The sequence below is a fragment of the Cricetulus griseus genome, chromosome 6 (genome assembly GCF_003668045.3).
Source record: "Cricetulus griseus strain 17A/GY chromosome 6, alternate assembly CriGri-PICRH-1.0, whole genome shotgun sequence".
Lineage (NCBI taxonomy): Eukaryota > Metazoa > Chordata > Mammalia > Rodentia > Cricetidae > Cricetulus > Cricetulus griseus.
Genome location: NC_048599.1, coordinates 65,280,800 through 65,303,247, shown reverse-complemented (window position 1 = coordinate 65,303,247; position 22,448 = coordinate 65,280,800). Strand labels below are relative to the sequence as shown.

Below are 22,448 nucleotides of genomic sequence, written 5' to 3'. Positions count from 1 at the left end.
CTTCTGTTTTTCCTGATCCTCTGAGATCATTCTATCACTGTTATGTGCCTACTCTGGGTATGTAGGAGAGTGCCTCAGAATTATTTTCTACTCTTCATCATTTTAAAGATTTCAGCAGTATTTTTAATTTTACTTTATCGCATCTTGTGATACTGTGCATCAAAGTCAGGGTTGTGTATACTACATGTGAGCAGCACTACTGAGCACATCCTCAGTCCAGGTCATATGGAAGCATTTTGTACTTTAGTCCTTTAATGCACATGCCTTTAATCCCAGCACTTGGGAGGCAGAGGCAGGCAGATCTCTGTGAGTTTGAGTACAACCTGGTCTACAAGAGCTAGTTCCAGGACAGCTTCCAAAGCTACACAGAGAAACCCTGTATAAAAAAAAAAAGATGGCTACTATGAACAACAACATAATCCACCTGATATTTATGGTAATGTTGGGAACTGTAATGCAGACACATTCTTGATGAGAAGGCAAAACAGTGCAGCTTCTGTGAAAAAGAATGGGGTTCTTTGAAAGATGAAAACAATACTACTAATATGTTCTAACTGTCCCACTTGTGTGTATAAACACAAAGAATTGAAAGCAGGGTCTGAGTGTGTATCTGTATACTCAAGTTCATAGAAACATCATTCACAGCCAAAAGACCAAAGCAACACAAAACAGTCAGTATGTACCTCAAAGAAGAAAATCCTGACATATGCTAGAACATGAATGAACCTTGGGAAATCATAAAGAGGGAAGTTAGAGAGTTAGTAACAAGAAGGGTACCTTATGATTCCACTTGAATGACTTATCTCCATCCAATTTAGAGAAACAGAAAACTAAATGGAGGTTATGAGTGGATAAGGAGAGACAGAAATGGAGACTGCTGTTTCATAAGCTGGAGATTTGCAAGATGAGGCAGGTTGCACAACACTGTGGTTGTAGTTGCAATCTATCTGTACACCTAAAACATTGAAGATTGCTCTGAAAAAGAGGAACAGGTGCAGGATCTGTAGGAACAACACTGGGATTCCACCATTGCCATGGTTCAAGTTGTTCTGAGTGAGCCAGGTTATAGTAGTGTTTTTTGAATTGTTTTTTAATTCATTGTAATATTATAATATTACCATATTATCACCACAGATTACTATACAAACATTTTAATCAAGGTGAGGTCTCACTGGCATCTTACAAATTGTTTTGGATGTGGAAATGGTCTGAATTATTACAAATAATGAAGCATACAATGGATTAAAGAAACTGCTCAGAAAGCAGTTCTTAATCCAAATATTCTTGGAAAACATAAAAGATAACAAGAAATGTGGTGCTGGGCAGGAAGAATTCCAGGTTCCATGAATAAAATGCTATCAACTTAAGGCAAATTCACACAGAATATAAAAAATAGTTCTAAAAATAATTCTAGCATTTTAAATCAACAAATTATATTTCCTTTAAGATAGGATCTTACTATGAGGCCTGGAACTGGCCATGTAGACCAGAAAGGCTTCAAACTCATGGAGATAGGCTTTCCTCAGTGTCCTGTGTACTTGTATTTAAGGTGTGCTCTATTGTTTTGAAGAAGTATTGTTTGCATTATTATTGTTAGGGAGGAGGAAAAGAGGTGTTACTGTTTAAAGACTCAATGAGAATCCTTGTTGTAGAAGTAAGGCATTCCTGGCTATAGTAATCAAATCATTTCACTTTACCATTTAGGATTTAATGTCACTCTGGAGTTTTGGATTATTTTAATATCAGAAGAAAGAATTCAGTTTTTAAACTTCATGGTCTTCTAACTCAGGTGTGTGTTGTAGCACATATCTGTATTCCAGCACTTAGGAGGAGGAAGCCAGACAATCAGAAATTCAAGGTCATTCTGAGCTATATAGTGGGTAAGCCTGTGACATGTGAAATCCTGTCTCAAACAACAAATGACGAAAACGGGTTCCTTTGCTGTATAACCAATGCAACTACAGAAAAAGGAGCTTGAATCATACTTCTCATCACCCATATGAAAACAGTCAGTTGAGCTTGTGTATGTTCTAGCAGGACATTATGCCATTGTCACTGCTGGTAGCAAAGAGAATATACTTCTCTACTTTTTTTTTCCAAGAAAAGACAAAGAATTATCACTGTATATGGAAGGACAGTACCTGGCTCTAATTCATTCTGCCAAGAGGCCCAGAAGTAATCAATAAGCATTTATTAGCTAGTGATGAGCCATCTTCTGGTGAGTGGAATGGCAAGTACTGTACAAGCTGAGAAAATAAATAACTCTTGATATAGATGAAAACATAGGGAATAAGAGGAAATGAACTGAGTGACTGGTTCTACACCAAGTTTCCTAGGACAACGTTTAATTTTCTTCTTCAGTATTTTGTTGGGAACATCTAAGATCCCTGGTTTCTCAGCCATATTTTAGTCTCTTTCCAGAGTTATTTTTGCTTTAAAGCATGTTTTTTTTCATGTGCTCTTAAGTGCTTATGATCAAGCCTTGAAAATTCTACACCAACTGAAGTCAACTTTTGGGAAACCATTAGTCTAACCAAGCATAGTCAAGGTCTGCGGAGATGTAGTCTAGGGGAATGATAAAGCACTAAGTTCAGGGCTCTACTGTACAGAATAGCAATTGCGGCTAATAACCATGCACCATATTAGTGAAAATGATTTAAAAATAGTGGGTCTTTAATGTTCTCATAACATAAAGGTAAATAAGGCAAACAAGGTAAAAATAAGGTAAATAAAGCATGTTGTTTGGGTATATTTAGTGATGCCATAGTTTATAGGAAAATGTCATTCTGTACATATAGTTTCATTTGCCAACTAAAAGTTAAAACAACAATACAAATAGGTATGTAGTACTCAATTTTTCTTTAAAAAATAAAATTACTACCAGAGAATCTCAGAAATTATACAAATAATTCAAGAAAAATTCTGATGCCTCTGACTGGCATTATTCATTAAATTAATCACTCTTTCCTTGACTTCAAGTCAGGTCAGTTGCTCTCTGAAGCCTCAATAAAGAAGATATGGAGTCTGGGTATCTTTGCACTGGTCCCAAAACTGTGCCTTAGACATTTTCTGTGACAAAAATATCCAAGTAATTCTTTATCAGGGAAAAAAAACTTATTCCCTATCAAATGCAGGCAGGATGTACAAAAGTCAGGCTTTCATTTGTCTCTCCCATGATCACATTAGGCACTGAGTTGGACTTCTGTGGTTTGAAAGGCAGGTTTAGAGTCAAAGCACTGTTGCTGTTGATTTCATAAAAATGCTGGGTATTAACCCATGTTATTGGGTGTGAAATCCAGACAACTATTCTTGGAAGAAAAGACTCAGAAGTTCTCTTAAAAATATTAATTACACAAATGTGACCTAGCACCAATCTTTCCTCTAGCTCCCAAACTGAGTTTTCCCATTGTGGAAAGCAACATCTCACAGCAAGTTGTCACACAATGCAAATGTGGCAGCTATGCACCAGCCCCCTCTTTCCTTTATTTTTGTCCTCAAATTATAACACACTTGCACTTCATTGATCCTGATTCTCATGATATAAGCTCTTCACCTCACCCTCAGAATCCTAGACAGTCTCTGGCAACCACCTGAACCTTCTGACTTCACGAGGCACATCTGTCTCTTTTTCTTCATCACTGCCCAATGTTTTTACTGAGATTACTATTATTTTCTTACTTAAACCCTTTCAGGGGTGCCAAGTAATACTAGTTATAAAGAACTCTTATTTTTACTTGCTATGTTTAACAGTTTCCTATTTGTATATAACATATCGTGACCATGACCTCTGGTATCCCTTCCCATACTCCTTCCACTCTTACTGACTTCTTCATTCTTCCAACTAGTCCCTCCCTACACCATGTCATTTTAAAGTAATTTTTAAATATTATTTTTATTACTTGAAAATGTCATACATTGGTAAAATGTGTATTTATCTTATCCATTCCACCTGGCCTTCAACGCACCTCTCTTAGTAACCCATAGAGTCCAGTTAGTGATGCCCACATACATGACCATCCACAAGAGAATGAGAAAAATTTGAGTGATCGGAGTCCCAAACAAAATGACTCTCCCATCCCCAGTCACCACCAACTGCCAATAACTTCTTCTCCAGGGGTAATGCGCTGTGACCTCCTTCCTAGCCATGCTAGAATTTTGACTGACTTGATGTTGTGAGTTCATGAAAGCAATAGCCATGCCATGACCATTCCACAAGAGTCCTCCCCATCTTCCTATCTCTTAACATTATTTCTGACTCTTCTTCCCCAGGGTTTTCGAAGCCTTTGGCAGAGACCAGAGACGGGGTGGGAGGGACTGATAAAGATGTCTCCTTTAGGGCCAAGCATAAGTGAGACATTTTTAAAGTCAAGGCAATATAGATACAAGTTTAAAGGTTTAAATACTAACAATAGATATAATGAATCCCACCACTGAAATGGAATAATTATTTTCACTAAGCCTACATTTTCTTTCATCTCAGACCCCTAGGAACCAAAACATCACAATAGCTTGTGAATATGTGCTTTATAAACATACACGATCTATATATATATATATATATATATATATATATATATATATATATATATATCATCTTACATAAATGTTTTCTTACCTAATTCATGAAAAGGACATCATATCCAGATTTAGTTCATTCTTTGACATTGTATTCAAGTGTAAAATAATTACATTCAATTAGCATTCTTGTTAAGATTTATGCTACTTTTAGCTCTCTGAAACAAAACTTTGATGCATATAAAATCATGATTAAGTACCAAAGTTCGGTAAGTAAGTCATTATGATCTGGCTGCTGCCTCCACCATTTACTTCATCTCCACTTCTCCACATGCAATTTTCCAAAACATGTTCCTTCTAATTTACATCTAATTGCAATGCCCCCTGTTATTCTTTGGATATTTCTCACTCAGCTTTTAAAAGTATTTGAATTCTAGTATAGTTTTGAAGTCTCTCTATTAAATCTCTTTGATGTCTGTGTTATACTGTTTTCACCAGCTCTGGAAATAATTGTGTATAACACGGCCCTAGCATTTAAGATAGGAGATGGATGAGAGGGCAAGAATGTAACTAAGATGTATTATGGAGATGCTCAGAGAAGAATTGTGGGACTCACCACCAAGGAGCAGAACATCCACAAGACAGAAGGTGAAGTGGGTGACCAGCAGAACATGCTCAGGGAAGGAAATCACAGTTAAAGACAGTATGTGATAAGTCAGCCATTTATGCTGCAAGAGAGGTCAAAAGAGAAGGGTTTGCCATAACCTGGAGCCATTGAAAATGATTTCAAAGGAGGATAGTACTGACCTAAGTCTCACAGAAAGTGGAATGGTCAAGAAAGATGAAACCTTTAGCAAATGCCTGGAGAGCAGAATGTCAGCCCTCAGGCTGGGGGTAATAGAGACTTGTGAAGGAAAGCAGAGCTTTGCAGAGGTGGTTAAGAAGGTTGAATGGGGAACAAGAACTCCAATTAGTTACCCAATACCAAATGGTCATCCCTGAAAACATACATATGACTTACATTTGACAGACAATATATCTATGTCTATACATATATTTTGGAATATACATGTAAATATATGGAGATATATATGTAATAACAATTCATGGAAAAAAAGAGGCCAAATTAATTTAAAGGAAAGCAAGGAAGGATATGTGAGACGACTTGTAGGGAGAAATGATGTAATTATAATATCTAAAAAAAATAATAACTAGTTCAGTAAATGTGTTTTGAGAACTCACTGTTCTGGACTCTGATGACACAGCAGTAATCAAAAGTTCCTGAGTTCACAAGATTTTTCATTCCAGGGCCTCTGAAGCAGATTCCTAGTATAGCCCTGGAGAATCCACTTTCCTGCTCTGGGTCTGCATCTTTAGCTGTAATACACATGTCCTGGGTACTTCTGGAATGGTCTTTTTTCCAACATCTTAAGATAATAATCTTAAGAAAGATTTATTATTATTATTATTATTATTATTATTATTATTGAAGAGGCTAGATAATTGGATTGAGATGACAACAAGCCAAGAAAGGAATAACTTCAGGTATTGAAAACTCCTGTTGAGCTTTTATTGGGAATGCTTGCAGGGTGCAGCTATGAGAAGATATTCTACTCAGTGGAAGGCATAAATATGGACACTTAGACAATCATTGATCCTTACACAATAATAAGGGCATAGCTACACACCATATGAACAAAAATCATAGCTGAGTTTTGTACAGGGTGATAGATACCAAATACCTCAACATAAAACCAGATATACTGAGCCTAATAGAAGAAAAATGGGAAATAGCCTTGAATATATTGCCAAAGGAGAAAACTTCCTGAACAGAACACTGATCACACAGATACGAAGAACAACAATCACTAAATCACTCATGAAACTGAGAAGCTTCTGTAAGGCAAAAGATACCAAAAATAGGACAAAATGGCAGCCTACAGAATGGGAAAAGATTTTCACCAACCCCATATTGACAGAAGGCTAATATCCAAAATATGTAAATAACTCAAGAAATCGGACATCAATAAACTAAATAATCTAATTAAAATATGGGGTGCAGATCTAAACAGAGAATTTTCAACTGAGGAATTGGCTGAGAAACACTTAAAGAACAGCCATCAGGGAAACTACCTTGAGATTCCATCTTACACTTGTCAGTATAGTTAAGAACAAAAACACAAGTGAAAGCTAATGCTGGCAAGGTTGTAGAGAAAAAGAAACACTCCTCCACTGCGGTGGAGAGTGCAAACTACTACACTCACAATAGAAATCAATATGGCAGTTCCTCAGAAAGTTGGGAATCAATCTATCTCAAGGCTCAGATGTACCACTCTTGGGCATATACCCAAGGACACTTGCTCAACCATATTCTTAGCCACTTCATTCATGATAGCCAGAAACTGGAAACAACCTAGATGTCCCTTAACTGAAGAATAGATTTTTAAAATGTGGTACAGTTACACAATTGAGTATTACTCAGCTGTTAAAAACAACATCATGAAATTGCAGGCAAATGGATGGAACTAGAAAAGATCATCCTGAGTGAGGTAAGCCAGACCAGAAAGACAAACATGGTATGTACTCACTTATAACTGGGCATTAGCTGTTATGTAAGGAACAAAAAGACAGTCATGCCACAATCCCAAGAGGGGCTAAGTAACAAAAAGGCTCAAAATAGGGCAGGGGGATCCATGAATCTCACTGGGAAGGGAAAATAGTATATATTTTATGTTGGGGGCAGGTGGGGATGAGAATAGGAGGAATCAGTACTGGGAAAGTACTGGGAGAAACAGCTGGATTTGGGAACCATTTGGAGAGCAATGTGGAAACCTAGCTCAGTGGAAACTCCCTGGAATCTAAGAGAGTGACCCTAGTGAAATCTCCTAGTAATGGGGATACGGAACCCAAATTTGCCATCTTCTATAACCAGGCAAGGCTCCTAACAGTGGACTGGGATATCAAGCCAGCTACAAAACTTCGACCCATAAATTGTCCTGCCTGCAACACATGCTAGGACAATGGTGGCACAAAACTGTGGGAGTAGTCAAGTTATGAATGGTCCAACTTGTGGCCCACAACACATGAGGAAGCCCACACTTGACACTGCCTTGATGGCTATGAACTAGAGGCAAGACATCCCAGAGACCCATGAAAAAAACAAACACAACTGAGAAAAAAATCAATGAAATAATCCCTAATGATACTCTGCTATATTCACAGATCAGTGCCTAACCCAATTGTCATCAAAGGGGTGTCATCTAGCAACTTATGGTAGTAGATTCAGAGACCCACAGCCAAACACTAGGCAGAGGCAGGGGAACCCTGCAGAAGAGGGATAGGAAGGCTCATAGGAGCAAGAGTCAAGGATACCATAAGAACATGGGCCACAGCATCAACTAACAAGGTTTTCAAGGAGACTGAAACAATCTCAGAGCTTACATGGGTCTGAGTTAGGTCATCTGCATATACCTTATGGTTGTGTAGCTTGATGTTCTTGTGAGACTCCCAATAATGGGAATAGGGAATGTCTCTGACTCTTTTGCCTGCACTTGGGATCCTTTTCCTCCTACTGGGTTGCCACATCCAGTCATGATATGACGGTTTGTGCCCAGTCTTATTGCATCTTGCTAAGACATATTCAGTGGATATCCCTCAGAGACCTGCCTCCCCCTACCTTTTTTTAAGGGAAACAGAGGAGGAGTTCATGGGGGTAGGGAAGAGGAGAGAATAGGGAAACTGTGGTCAGAATGTAATGGGATGTAATGTATAAGAGAAGAATAAAAGTTAAAAAAAATCATCGCTGAATAGCACAAAATGTATATGCCACAAATAAACTTCTCAAAAATGCTGACCTTGCTAAATATTGGGCCACAACAGCTCTTTGTCATGATAGTGGCCAAGACTATTAGAACTAAGGAAGTTTTAAAAGCTAGACACATTCTCTGGGACTTTATATATGACTAGGCTTAAGTGTATGTGTGCTGCTTCATGGGCTTCAAAAGAATGCTCCACATGTCAGAGGAATACCCTACCAGCTGAAAGACATCACCTAGGGTACGGCTTGGTAATATGGGTAAATATGACTAACTATATTTAGAAGGTGAATGAAGCCCAAGTAATGTGAGCCATATCCTATGGCATTCTGACAATAAGTACTGCTTGTGGAATTTTCTATATTTAGCCTTCTCCCTCAAAAATTTTTACAGTGCTTAGCACCCTAGTAGCTAATCACTCAGCCATCACCAGTTCAGCCTTCCCATGGCTAAAAGAACTTTAGAAGTCACTCAAAGATAAATGCCCCTGCCAGAAAATGCCTTAAAATAGAATGTTGTAAGGGTTTCTCTGGAGCGAGTAATAAGCATTTACTTAACCATTCCCTTCCCCGATCCTACTTCCCACCTCTAAGAACAGGTCTGCGGTAAGTCCCCTTTGTTAGCGCAGGACCCTGGGAGCCTGTTTACAGAAGGTCTTCATGGACAGAAGTCACTGAGAAAGAACTCAGAGCAGAGTTCACTGACTCAGCTTCACCTCCATTTTTCTTGATCTGTGAATCCCATTACTGGCTTCCAGTTGGCTAAACAGCAAACTGAGATCCAAAATGTGAGGCTATCTGGAGTTAATGTGGGGACTCTGCTAAGACAACAATGACAAAAAGCTTCTCTTCCTGATACATTAAACCACAACATTAAACACTGTGATGCCCAGTCACATTCTCTCCCTACCCCCAACATAGCCACTCATCACCCCCCACCCTGCTTGGAGTATAATGAAGAACATTCATACAACTTGTCCACTAAGAACCACAGGTCACTTCAAGGCTTGTGTCTAAACATTACATGTGAAACCTCTCAAATTCTTGAAAACAGAGTTTTCCGATGTCTGTGATTACAAAGCAGTATACTAATTGTTTGTTCCTGGGAAATATCTCTTGACACACTTTTTCTGTGAGTGTGGACAGGTAGACACCAGAGATGTGAAATAGTTTCATTCCAGGGACTTATAATAACGAAAAGAGAACTTTTCAGTAACTTATGTAGGCTCACACTTGGATTAAGTTTAATATTAGAACATAATTTGGTCTCCTTTCTGAACCTGTTAATAATGTGTGAAACACCCAGGCACCTTTTTGGCTGATCCCATATGGAAACATACAATTCCCACTGCCCTTGTTTGTTGATTTAACTAACCCATTTTTTGTTGTATGTTCTTGGAAAGCAGCTTATCACTAATCATATTAGCCTCTGTCAAATATGAAGAGAACACCTCAGAATTCCTCCAACCCTCAGTGCTAAGGCACGAGGAACTATTTCTGCATTGTAAGGACTCTGATCACCTGTCAGTGCTTCTCCTGGAAAACATGGCAGAGTTTAAAACAGTGCAAGCTCAGAGACAGGCAGTAAGGAGAATGAGCCATTTTAATTCTGATGTTTTGTTCCCTTCCAAGTACTCCAAGGGGCTGGGAAGAAGGTGCCAACTAGAGTGGAGGGAAGTCTGACTGGGCTGGCTCCCACACATCAGTGCCTACAGACTTTGCCATGAGTAACAGAAACATTACATGTTTATTCTATGACAAGCATTATCCTAAAGGCTGCATTTTCCCCAATTCAGTTCTCACAAGAACTTAAGAAAAATGGATTTCTCCTTTGTGTACGACAGATAAAGATGTGCATGCCCGAGGTCACCTCTGTGGGAAGAAGGAGTAATGGTTGAGCCTGCAGCAATGTAGCTCTAGAGCCCACACACCCAACACTGGGCTTCAACGCTTCCATGTTGAAGTACTCAAATGCTGACTGCCCCTGTTAGGATTCTTCCTGAGCTCAGCTGTGTCAAGGACAACACTTAGGTTTGTCAGAGACTATTATTCCCCAACCCTGTAGTTATGTGATGGGACAATGGATAGGCAAGGGACATTAATATGGGCATGTCCTGGCCAGACACTTGAACAAGTACTTAAGCTTCTTTCTCTTATACATATCTAGATGGCATACACGTAAGATAGAACCAGCTATGTTAATTGAGTCATTGCTTAGAGAATACATCTATATTAAGTGTGCTGTTAGTAACTAGTAAACATATATTTGGGTAAACCACTGAGATTTCGGGATTGGTCTGTAAGCATGGCCTTACTGATTCTGAGCATATGCCATCCAATCTACCTCAGGCTTTAACTATTAGGTGCCATTACTGTATGCCTCTAAAATTAACCGCAAGCTAGCTATATGCTACTTTCCTCTATCCCTGAAGCTGGAAAATCACCTTCCCCGCCACAAGGGGTTATATTGTTTCTGCCAGATTTTGTTCAAAACTGCTTCACGCGAGGATAAATAAATCAATGGAATAAAATAGAGCCAAAAATAGGCCCACGCATATGTGGCAAATTGATTTTCGGCAAAAGTTCCCAGGAATTCAATAGGGAAAGGCAAGTCTTTTAACAACAGGCGCTGCAGTTGAGGGTCTTTATGCACAAAATGAACTTCCACAGCTAACTCACTTTATTTGTAATAATAAATTTGAGAACCAGACCCTCATTACCCCATCTGCAGGCAGTGGCTTCGGTGTCCCACCTCTGAAATTCTGTCTCCAAACATTTCTCTCCTCAAAGGACATCTGATTTATCCAAGACAGATCACATTCAGTAACTAGTCAGATTATAGATACAAAGGCTTTCTCTCGTGCCTTAATTTAAGGTACTTTTGAAGGCTATCCTGTGAGAAATGAAACACACTCACAAAGACTTACACGTGAACGTCTAGAGTATCCTTATTCATGACAGTCACAAACTAGAAATCCAAAAGTCCACCAGAGGTGAACAGATAAATACCATATAAAAATAGAACTCAATAGTAGGAAGAAAAAACAATGAACACATCCAATGGCATGGATGATCTTATGAGCAGGTGTCTGGGGCTGGTGAGATGGCTCAGCAGGTAAAGGACTTTGCTGTCAAGTCTGACAACTTGGAGCCCACATTGTGAAAGGAGAGAACAGACACCTGCAAGTTGTCCTTTGAGATCCACACACATGCGTCATGGCATGTGCACACCCCTAAACCCACAAAATGACAAAAAGATTTAAAAACCTGATCCTGAATGAAAGAATCTTGATGAACAGAAGTCTACAAGGTATGACTATCTGTATAAAGTGCCCAACCCGATAAAACTGTACTGTTGGAAATCAGAATGAACTTTCTCCAGGGCAGGAAGGGGACAGAAAGGACTTTTCCATGTTGGCAGAAATGTTCTACATGTGACATGACATGATGTGATGTGTTGGTGTGTGGGTGCATGTACTCTTGCCCATGCTTATCTGGCTGATTTTCTTCTCTTAAGCAGTTTCAGGTCTTTCTCCAGTCTCTTGCCATCTCATAGGATGAACCTATACCAGAAGACCGGCCTCACTAGAAAAATCACCACCTCTTCTCCCCAACTACTGAAAACTTGGCAACAGCAATACCAGTAATTACCGTGTAATTTTTAACCCTACACCAAAAGCAGCAGTCTAAATACTTTTTATATATATTATAAAAATTTTAGTACAATCCCTTATTGTAGGTATGCCCCCATTTTATAGGACAGAAACTGGGGCTTGGAGAAATTTTGCAACTTTTCCATAGTCTCAACAAATTCACCAAAACTTGTGCATCTCATTTGCTTTTTGTGGTTTTTTTGACTCTTACTCTCTATTCTTACCATGGCACATTATTTTTTTTTTTACTTCCCATTTTGTTCATCATATATTTTTACAAAATGCTGTAAATGTTGGCAGCCACTGGGGAAAGGCATGAGTCAGGTCTTACACACTCTGTTCTCCAACGCAGAAGCAGACACCATAAGATCACATTCCTTGTTGTGAAATGGTTGTTGGCTTCATCCCCTGAGACAAGGATTTGTAGTTGGAAGGTTATAGTGTCAGAACTCTTGGCTATTGTTTAAGGAAATGATGTGTTTTCAGCCGCATATGCCATTAAAGCTGCTTATAAATTAGTCTATTAGGATGCTCTAAAGAAGTGGACCCATCATTGCTAACATAATGCCCAAAGATAACAGTGATGAGCCATACTGTTTTGAAGAAGTCAAGAGCCCAGTTCTGTCTGCCTCACTCTGTAAGTACAGTAACCAAGACAAGTGAGACAGAGAGCTCCAACTTGTCATTCACAGCTGCTTCCTCCCATAACCCTCAAGTCAATCACTGTGGGGCAATTTGAAGGCATCCAAATTTGCCTGCTGTTGAACTGGAGTAAGCAAAATATTATGCCTTTTTTTCTGATATTGTATACAGTTTGAAATATACCAGAATATGAAAGTCAAGTCATCACTTGGAAAATTGCTATAGGCAAACAAACAAAACCCACAAAAACCAAAGTAAATATTGTTACAATATTGGAAAATGCCTAGAAATACAAAAGAATGCATGGGGCTATCACCCACCATTCCTGATTTTTCTTAAACATGGGTTTATCATTTATCATGTCAGACCTTTTTCATATACTATTTCATTTGAACCTTGCAATAACCCTTTGAAGTAGGGTTTATCCCATTTTACAAATAGAGAAATCTTCATCACAGTAGTTCGTGATTTGATAGGTGACCTAGAAGTAAATCTATGACATTATCATTTCCCCTTGTGTATATATAGTCATGGTTTTTTTTAAAGGAAAGTAGCAATAAGAAAAAAAACTCTAGCAGTCACACATGGAGATAGAGTCCTAAAGGAGAGGCAGAAGCTAAGATTCACTGGGCAAGGGCAGGGACATACATACAGATACTTATTGGTAAATTCAAGCGAAAAGAAAGGTGTTGTGAGAATCCCTTGAATGGGAGAAGGCAGTGAGGGAAAGCACTGGAGAGGTATAAACAACATTTACCCCCTCTTCATAAGGTCCTAATAACTAAACACATTCAATTAAGTTCTATTCCACCAATGTTTACCCTGGGGCACTGAAGAATTTGTTAGGCTCTTACTTATAGGCACAGGTAAGGGGTTACTGGCAAGAGCATGGGTGAAGCCAAAGGCACTGCACCACAAAGTCTACACCCAGAACAAACAATGGATTTCTTTTTCTGTAGATGGAGCCCCTTTCTGTTAGATTATATCAGCCTGCATACATTATCCCCCTACCCAGACATGAGGCCATGTGAGTGATTAGGGAAAAACTGCATACAAATGGCTGGGAGGAATGACTGGATACTCAGGTGAGGCTACAACTACCACCCACTTCTTATCCTTCTTTGAGAGAATGCCTATAGTCCACAGGTTCCATCCTGATTGATACTAGCAAGCAGGCACAGCTGATTTGATGAATAAAGATGGCAGCTATTTTGGTAGGAGAACCAAATCTTACAACAAAGAAGAAGGTACCTGCATGATTACTGGGTAACTAACTCGAAATGAATTGAGCATTCACTGAGTACACTGACAGTAGAAATGGAAATAGGGCACCAAGGAGCCTGGGAAGGTATTCAGTCAATAATCCAAAATAAGGCACCCAGGAAAACATGAACCAGTAAGCAGTGCTAGTGTACTGTTGTGCACTACATTAAAATTCTAAAGGCTTTGAAGCAGGCATAGAGATTGGAAATGAGGTATTAAAGTTTCATGGGCTAAGCAGTGACACTACCAAAGCCAAAGTTTCATCTTAAAGTTGGGAATATTGATAGTATCTCTTTCACTGTACTGCTGTAATGACCAATTGACCAATTGACTCATGAAGAGCACCTAGCACGGTGCCTGGCACATGCGCAGTGAGTATCAAGAAGTTTAAGGTCCCACAGGCATCATTTACGGACCAGCTTCATGAAAGCAAATGCCCAGTTAGCTGGAGTAAGCAGCTTAGAATGAAGCCCTCTGGGCCTTCAGATCCTAGCTGAATGTTAAACTGGATAATGCCTGAGAGTTCCTGCAGAGCTAGTCAACATTGGCTGGCTCAGCTCACTCTCTCTCCAAAAGTGTATCTGACAGGAGGCACTGCAGTCAGCAACAGTCTAGAATCTAGGAGCTGCTTCTTGTGAGCAAGAGTTTGGAAGCTGCAGTCCTTCCAGCCTTGTGTTGGAAGGTGGAAAAATCAATAGTTGGTTCCCAGAAAAAAAAGACAGGATTCCCCTGCTAGGTGCCACTGTGAATGTTTTTGCTAAATTTGCTACCAAATAAATACTAAATTAAAATCTCTTTCCTGCATCTATTCATTCACCAAGTATTTGCTGCCCACCATCTATATTCCAATAACTCTTCTTCAACCTGGGGGTCCATCCAGGGCCAAAATGGGCCAAAATTATTGACTTATGGCATCCATGTTGGAGGATTTTTATCACCCCCAAAATAAAGATTCTATGGAAAAGTCCCCATCTCTAATAGCACGTGCTGTATCTATGAATTATCTTCATTTCTAGTGTCTTATATCTGTCTTCCCTGTTTGCCTAATGTTGCCATGAACCCATCACAGCTTTGATGCTGGCTTTGGTCCTGTTTTACTTCTTCAGATGCCTTGTTTGACGTTATCTGCTTGGCTCACAGCCTTGTTCTTCTTGCATCAGAGCTGCCAGCATTGTGGCATGACATTTCCCATAAAATGCCTAACTGTAAAATGAAAACCAGGGAACATATTCCATGCCCAATAAATTCATTTTACCTGGGGCAGTGATCACTTGCATGAAGGATGAGACCCATAGCAAGCACAGGTTCAGCATTTTAGTGACCAGCCATGGCCAGGATTAGATGCTGTCTATGTGAACAGCACAACTGGCTACAATGTCTGGTCAGCATGTCTGCTCCTGGCATTCTGGACTTCAGAGAACTGAACCCATGGGAGGGAGTAACAAAGGAGTGATTGCAGCTGAGTCGATGACATCATGATTTCAGATCTCAAAATAACCATCAGGAACTGGGTGAAGTGGAGGTAGGTAGTAAAGGTAGAAACCATGTTAGAGAGCATTGGGATGAAGGGCTATACCTCCTTAAATCTGTTCAGATGGAAACAATAGCCTTTTTTGAGGGGAGGGGGTTATCCAAGCTCTTGGTTGTTATAGCAGCAGGTAGATGGAAAAGCCTTCAGTTCTGAGATATGCTTCCAAAATCAAACCAATGTGGTTGCCATGGTATCAAGACTCCTACAGGAGGAAAGAGAATCATTTTCAAACACTTGTTAGCAACACAGTAACATTCAAATAAGTGGCAGTGTGATGGCTTAAAGTTCATGAGGCCCCTTCAATTCCATTGAGCCAGCATATACTGGGGCATGCTCTCTAAGTAATAAGCAAGCTATATGAAGCAAAGGATAGACTCTATGATAAATAAAATACTGTCTATGGTATAAACCTTAGATTCCACAAGGTTTATGATCAAGCCTCAGAGAAATGTTTTGCAAAGAACTAAAACATAAGGCATGATGTGACAGCTACTGAAGGAAAGGTACAAACAAACATCTCTTCATTTATTTATTTATACATTCAAAAATAGTTCAGTTCAAGCTGTGTTAGAGGTGTTGTGTTGTGGATCCAGAGCTAAGAAAAATAAACAGGGCAGGGAAAGACTTGAGAATGGGAGGACTTGGGCAGCAGATGATAAATTAGAAGGGTAAATGATTATAAATGGTACATAAATATGACAGAGAATGAAAGGGTGAGGAAAATAGGGGGAGAGAATGAGCTCCACAAAGGTAATTGACAGGATCCTTTGATAAAAATAGTCCTAGAGCATGGGGGTAGAAAAATTATCCTGGATGGAGGGAGAAAGATGAGTTTCATGATGGAGGCAGCATGAGAGGTAAGCCGAGAATTCTTAAGGAACATTCTCAAGAAACAAAAAGAGGACCAAGGCCACCTGAGGACTGGAAAGTGACCAGACACAGAGCAGCAAATACAAGTCCTTGAAGTCCTAGCAAGGGCTATCCTGGGATAACAGAGCACAGTGGTCAGGACCTGGCCCTCAAGTCAGCCTGTATGGCTATGATACCTTCTGGGTGTGTGACTCAGCAAGTAATAGAATGCTCTGTTGATTCAGTTTCCTTTTCTGAAAACAGAAAGTTTATGGAGGCATTGTCAATATCAAGTGGCATTATATAGTTCAAATATGTTAAGTTCTACCTGGTTTTCAGCAGTCCATGTTGTAATTAAGCAGACAAGCTAAGCTTTTCTGGTAATATGGGTATTAGAGTGCAGGGCCTCTCCCACATCTTGAGCAGTGTCCCTGAGGATGACAAAATTACCCTGGAGTTTTGAGGTGGATCCACCACCTTCTCATCTTCCAGAATTTACTATGGGGGCCAGGAGGCTTGTTTCACAGACCTCAGAGCACTAGAACCGACTTCATGGAAGAAGTTTCTTTCATTTCTGGCTCTGTGAACAGAGGTAAGGGATGTTCTGGGACACAGTAGGTAAGGAGGTTCCCAAAAATTCACCAGAAGGAGAATGCTCACTGGAGTCCTGGAGCAATCTATCTTACCCAACACAGTGCTCTCTCTGTCTCTCTGTCTCTCTGTCTCTCTGTCTCTCTCTCTCTCTCTCTCTCTCTCTCTCTCTCTCTCTCTCTCTGTGTGTGTGTGTGTGTGTGTGTGTGTGTGTGTGTGTGTGTGTGTGTGTGTGTGTGTGTGTGTGTGTGTGTGTGTGTGTGTGTGTGGAAGACAGAGGGTAACCTTGAGCATTGTTCATTAGGTGCTTTGCTTTTGACACAGTATCTCTCACTGTCTTGGAACTCACCAAACAGCAGCCTAGGATAGCTCAACAGCTAGCCACTTAGACCCATACAGCTGCCTCCCCAGAGCTAGAATTTTAAATGCACACCATCACACCTGGGTTTTTGTTTACTGTTTTAAACATGGATTTTGCAGTCAAACTGAGGCTTTCATGCTCCTGAAACAAGTACTTTACTGTCTGAGCTGCCTTTCCAACCCCTCACTTTGTGCTGAATATCACCACCTAATAGAATTTTGCCCATGAGAAACCAGTAAGTCTGTCAATCCATCCCACCACTTTCCTGTGGTCTAAGAAAGACCTTGGGAAGATCCCCCCAAAAAATCCAACATTAAATGTGGGACACACAGGTCAGTGTGGAAGGACTGAAGGCTGAACCCTGTATTCTCAACAAGTCAACAAACGTGCAGATACTACATGAAGTAGTGATATGGGCCCCAGGACAGAGAAATAGTCTAATGGGGGAAACAAAACACTCTCAAACTGAAAAACTCAGATAGGATTCAGAATCAAGTCTAGTGTCATATATTTGGACAAGCTAAGGCAATTCAAACTCAATAGGCATTTTTATTCTTTATTCTAAGTCCTTATGTTTTTCTGTGAATTAGTAGCTACACTGATTTTTCTAAAGGGGGTGGTGATTAGACCATATAAGGAACAAGGCTGGACTGCAAACCTGAGGGGTCCCTTGTAATACAGAGAATCTGTGAACTGAGAAGAATGTCATGTCACCACCTCAGCCAGCACCTCCAAGGAGACATGTCCAGAGAGATGGAAGCAGCTCAGAATATGCCACCTCTATTGTTATATTTATATAGTAGAGACAACATTACTCTTTTCTCAGATTTTAAAATCAGGTATAATTTCCAAATAACTCATTTTCTAGGAATCCCAATGTCCAGGCACTAAGAGTGTCATTTATAAATTGTCCTAGACAAAGCCTACACAGGATTCTTGCCTTGGGTTCTATCTTTTGTCCACTGTGAATTTGGTCTGTGTGTATGTGTCCTTGTTGATGCTTCCATTAATTCAGTCTAACTTACCCATCATTTACACCCAACCAACTCTATAAAAACAAGAAAATATCCTGGAAACTGTCGGATATGGTGCTGCATGTCCACACTAGGGAGGTAGAGGCAGGTGGTTCTCTGTAAGTCCAAGGCCAGCATGGTCTACATAGTGAATTCTAGGCAGTGAGAACTTGATCAAACAATAAGTGATGATGATGATGATGATGATGATGATGATGATGATGATGATGAATCCACTTATTTAGGCATAAAAAGGACAGAGTGGAGAGGTAGAGAAAAGAAGAGGGAAGAAGTAAGAGAATGGAGATGAGATCTTTACAAGTATTGGGGGGTTGTTTATTTCCTTCATAGCTATTGAATATATTTTTCAGAAACATAATGTGATGGCATTTAACATCTGGTAATAAACTTCATGATTTCTGACTTAATGACACAGCCACCAGGCATTATCACAGCCTCTGGCTACTGAGAGTAATTTACTATCAGAAATTAAAACAGTATTTTGTTATTCAGTTTTTATAGTTCCTAAATCATCAGTTGTGCTTTTAGTAGCGTTAAATAAGTGAACTGATACAATGCTAGACTCAGTGCTAGACTGGTTACAGTGATAACAGACACACTCGGTGTCACTGAGCCATCCTTGCATCCCTGCAGAAATGGGATACTTATTCCCTTTGTAATATTCCATTCCATCTTAGATTTTAGAAAGTGCTTCACTAGTTGGACTCAAATCCATTTCATTCACTGTGGGGGACAGAATATCAGGTCCCAGGTTCTAGCCACCATAAACAGTGGTGGGGCCAGGAAACTTAAGGGCCCACTATTGTATTGTTAATGTCAGCAGGGACACTTTTGTTTACCATGGCCTCAGGATAATATGCCTCCTTATTTGCATATCTATGCACCTAAGCATCTGTATAGGCCTGCACCTGGGCAGGGAGATGAGAGGTATGTGAGTAACTTGAAGATGTAAGGTTAGGGTGAGGGGCAAGCGGCCAGAGCAGTGAGAAGACAAAGAGAGAAATGGTTGCCTTGTAGTATTAGCAGGATGGTTAAGAGACACCAGAAAAGATGGCTAATAAAGAAATGACTCTAGTTCCACAACTTGGAACTTAGAGCTCTCTGAAGATGACAAGATGCCTGTGTTTGGTCTTTATCTCCATTGGGTTGCTCGAAGCTTCCAGGTCCACACACCCCCACTCAGGTAGAACCTCATGGTCTAAGGCTGAGACATGCTGGGTCACGACAATTCACTTTATATTGATTGGTCTCACAGTTGCACATTTGAGCCATGTACAGCAAGATTCTTATCTGTAACAAAATTCACTTGTATTTTGAATAGTTAAAGCCATCTATCAAGTCTCCAGACTCCACACTCCCATGAGTCTTATGGTTCTGTCTGGTACATGCTATCAAGTCTTCTTACTTTTCTAAGTCACTTACATAGTAGGCTCCTTCTCCAGTATTTCCTTATCACAGCGCAGCCTAAGTTCATATGAATTCTCTGGCAGATTAACACATGACCACAAAGTGGGCTGTCTATGATCACAAATAGTAGAAAGTCGATAAACAAAACAATTGTCTAAGTATCTAATCCATGGCCTCATCTGGAAATCACCTACTATGAATGAAGCTTGAGGATAATGCAGAAACTATGAGAAGCTGACCAAATTTTTGTTCATGTGCAGTCTGTGTGCCTGTTAATAAGGAGTTAGTATCTTAATTATAGGCATTGGTTACTGAGCACAGTTTTGAGATCATTTGGTTCACATTTTAAAATTGGGTTCATAATGCTTTCAGGACAAACTTGAATTGTCCTTTGACTGCAGATACACATGTAAAACACTGTTCCAGTATTCCAGTTAAATAATACTGGTAAATTAATAAAAAAAAAAAACTGTGTTGTTTTAACTTGGGCACAGTCACTGCACCTTAATTCTACTGCTATCTCAGCCAGCAACTGCAACTCCACAGTTACTAGCCAGCTTCTCTAGCAGTAGCCTGGCTGCTCAGGCTGCAGCCTGGCAAGAATTCTGCTGTCACAGACACTGGCCCTGTCACTGCCACTAAAGGTAGCTTTAAGTAAATCTCTACCATTCTAATTATGAATAAGACTCAAGATTCAAAGGCTTGGGTGAAATCCTTCAAGCTCAGAGAGGCTGACTAGCAACTACCTAACCCTCTCTCTTGCTGGCATCCATGGGAGACCTGTGCTTTGGCTTCACCAAACCAGAAAAGGCTGCACCACTCCAAACCCCACCCTACTACTTCCTGTGTGTCTCTATCTCTCCCAGATGCTCTCTGGTACTCTGTAATTACTTTCTGTAAACTAGCTGCCAATGTAACCTCCTGACCCAAGGTTAATTTTATTTACTCAATGCAAATGCAAGCTTGGGGTTCACAGTGTGATCGATTATCCCACAATACATGTTCTGAGATAACATTTTACAAAACATTTATTGAGTTATAGCTGGTTTGTAAAAATCTTTACATATTTAATGTATGCAAGTTAATGATTTTGAATTAATTATATACCAATAAAACTACTCACCACCATCAAAGCCATAGACATAACCAAAATTTTCTTCTGCCTCATTTATTACTATTTATATCATTATTTAATTCACCGTATTGAAAGACCCGCTCGGAATGCTTCTGCATGCCCCCTGCCCGCTGCCCCTCTGTCTTCCCCGCCTGTGCCGGTGCTGGGTATTCTCTCTGGACCAGGCGGGATGGGCTGGGAAGGATGGGGGCGGGAGGAGAGTTGGCCGAGGAGGAAACGGGGCGCTGCGCGCATGCTGGGCAGGGGACATCACCCGGGCTCAAGCCCTGGGCCGCCCGGGCCCCCGGCTTCTGGGGGGAAGTAACCCGGCCGATCGTCCCTGTGCGCAGCGGCTGCTGAGCCAGAAGGTCCGCCCAGGGTAGGGTAGGAGTCCGGAGCAGTTGACCGAGGGCAGCGTGGCGGGGACTGAGCAGGGCAGGGCCAGGGTGCGGCCAGGGGCTGGAGAGTGCAGCGCGGGCGGCGCTTGGAAGGGGAACTTGAGCTGGAAGAGGCAGAGCAGCGATGCTGCTTGTCTGGGAGCTGCGAGCGGGGAGCCGCCTCCAAGGCCAAGGACACAGGGCCGAGGAGCCGCCGGGGCGCTCCCGCCGCCCTGCTTCCCCTTCATCCCGCTGTCCCTGCTGCAGCTGCGATTGCAGATGTTGGGGGGCACCCCTTGAAAGACCCCCGCCAGCCTCCACTTCCCCCGCCGCCGCACACCCAGCCGCCGACTTCCCCCCAGCCAGTTCACCCCCGGCGGGGCTCGCGTCCCCGGCACGCCCGCCTGGCACCGCGCCCCCGCGCCCCCGCCTGATGGGGAACGCTCTGACCCAAGGTCAGCCATCTGGACGTGGCAGAAGATAAAGGCCGTTTCGCCTGACTACTAGACCTTGAGAAAATGCTGATTTGATGCTTTCGCTTCTGTACTGTGCTTTTTCTCCTATATAAGGACCCTTCCTTCTGGGGCTCGGGGCTTGGCCTAACAGAAGCTAAGTCCCCGGGTACCCGTGCCACTAATAAAGCCTCTTGCTTTTTGCATCCAAGTTCGTGGACTCGCTGATTCCTGGGTGCGGGTCTCCTTCTACGAAAGTACCTCTTCACGGGTCTTTCAGTATAGTAAGAATATCAAACATAATAGCTTCTTAGAAAATTTTAAATACACAATACACCATTGTTAGCTACAGTTACTCTGTCAAGCAATAGGTAAAATGACTGCCTTTGGTGTTTTGGTTTGGTTTTTGTTTTGTCTTTTTATTTATTTATTTATTTTTACTTTGTATTGGGCTTTGTGTTATGTATTTCTATGTATTTAAAATTCATCCTGTACTTAAATAAGGAATTGCAGAATTTGCAATCATGTTTAACATTTAACCATTAAAACTACCTTATTTTCAGACAAAGCATTAAGAATGTACTTAGAGTTTATCCCAAGTAGTTCTAGATCTCAGAAGAGACACTTGGATCCTTTGAGAAAACACCATCGACTCTGGCGAGACTCAGACTGGCAAACTTTGAATCCAATGTACTATCCATTGTGCCACAGAGCCCACTTGGTTTTTGTTTTTGAAATTCAGTTTTTCTTAGTAGTTCATATATGAGTAATATATGTATATCATTACCTATTTTTCTCTCCTTCCTCAAATTTCTCCTGTGTTTCTCGTTCTCATTCTCAAATTC

General features: G+C 40.8%; 1 protein-coding gene across 1 annotated transcript in view; it reads right to left on the bottom strand.

Annotated features, from left to right (window-relative positions):
* Positions 1 to 21,615, bottom strand: part of Ryr3 (ryanodine receptor 3) — a 465,461-nt gene extending 443,846 nt beyond the window's left edge. Inside the window, 2 exon segments of the mRNA XM_035447052.1 lie at positions 19,676 to 19,736; positions 21,228 to 21,615. Of these exon segments, the coding sequence (XP_035302943.1) occupies positions 19,676 to 19,736; positions 21,228 to 21,615 (449 nt within the window).
* Between the last annotated feature and the right edge of the window lie 833 nt (positions 21,616 to 22,448).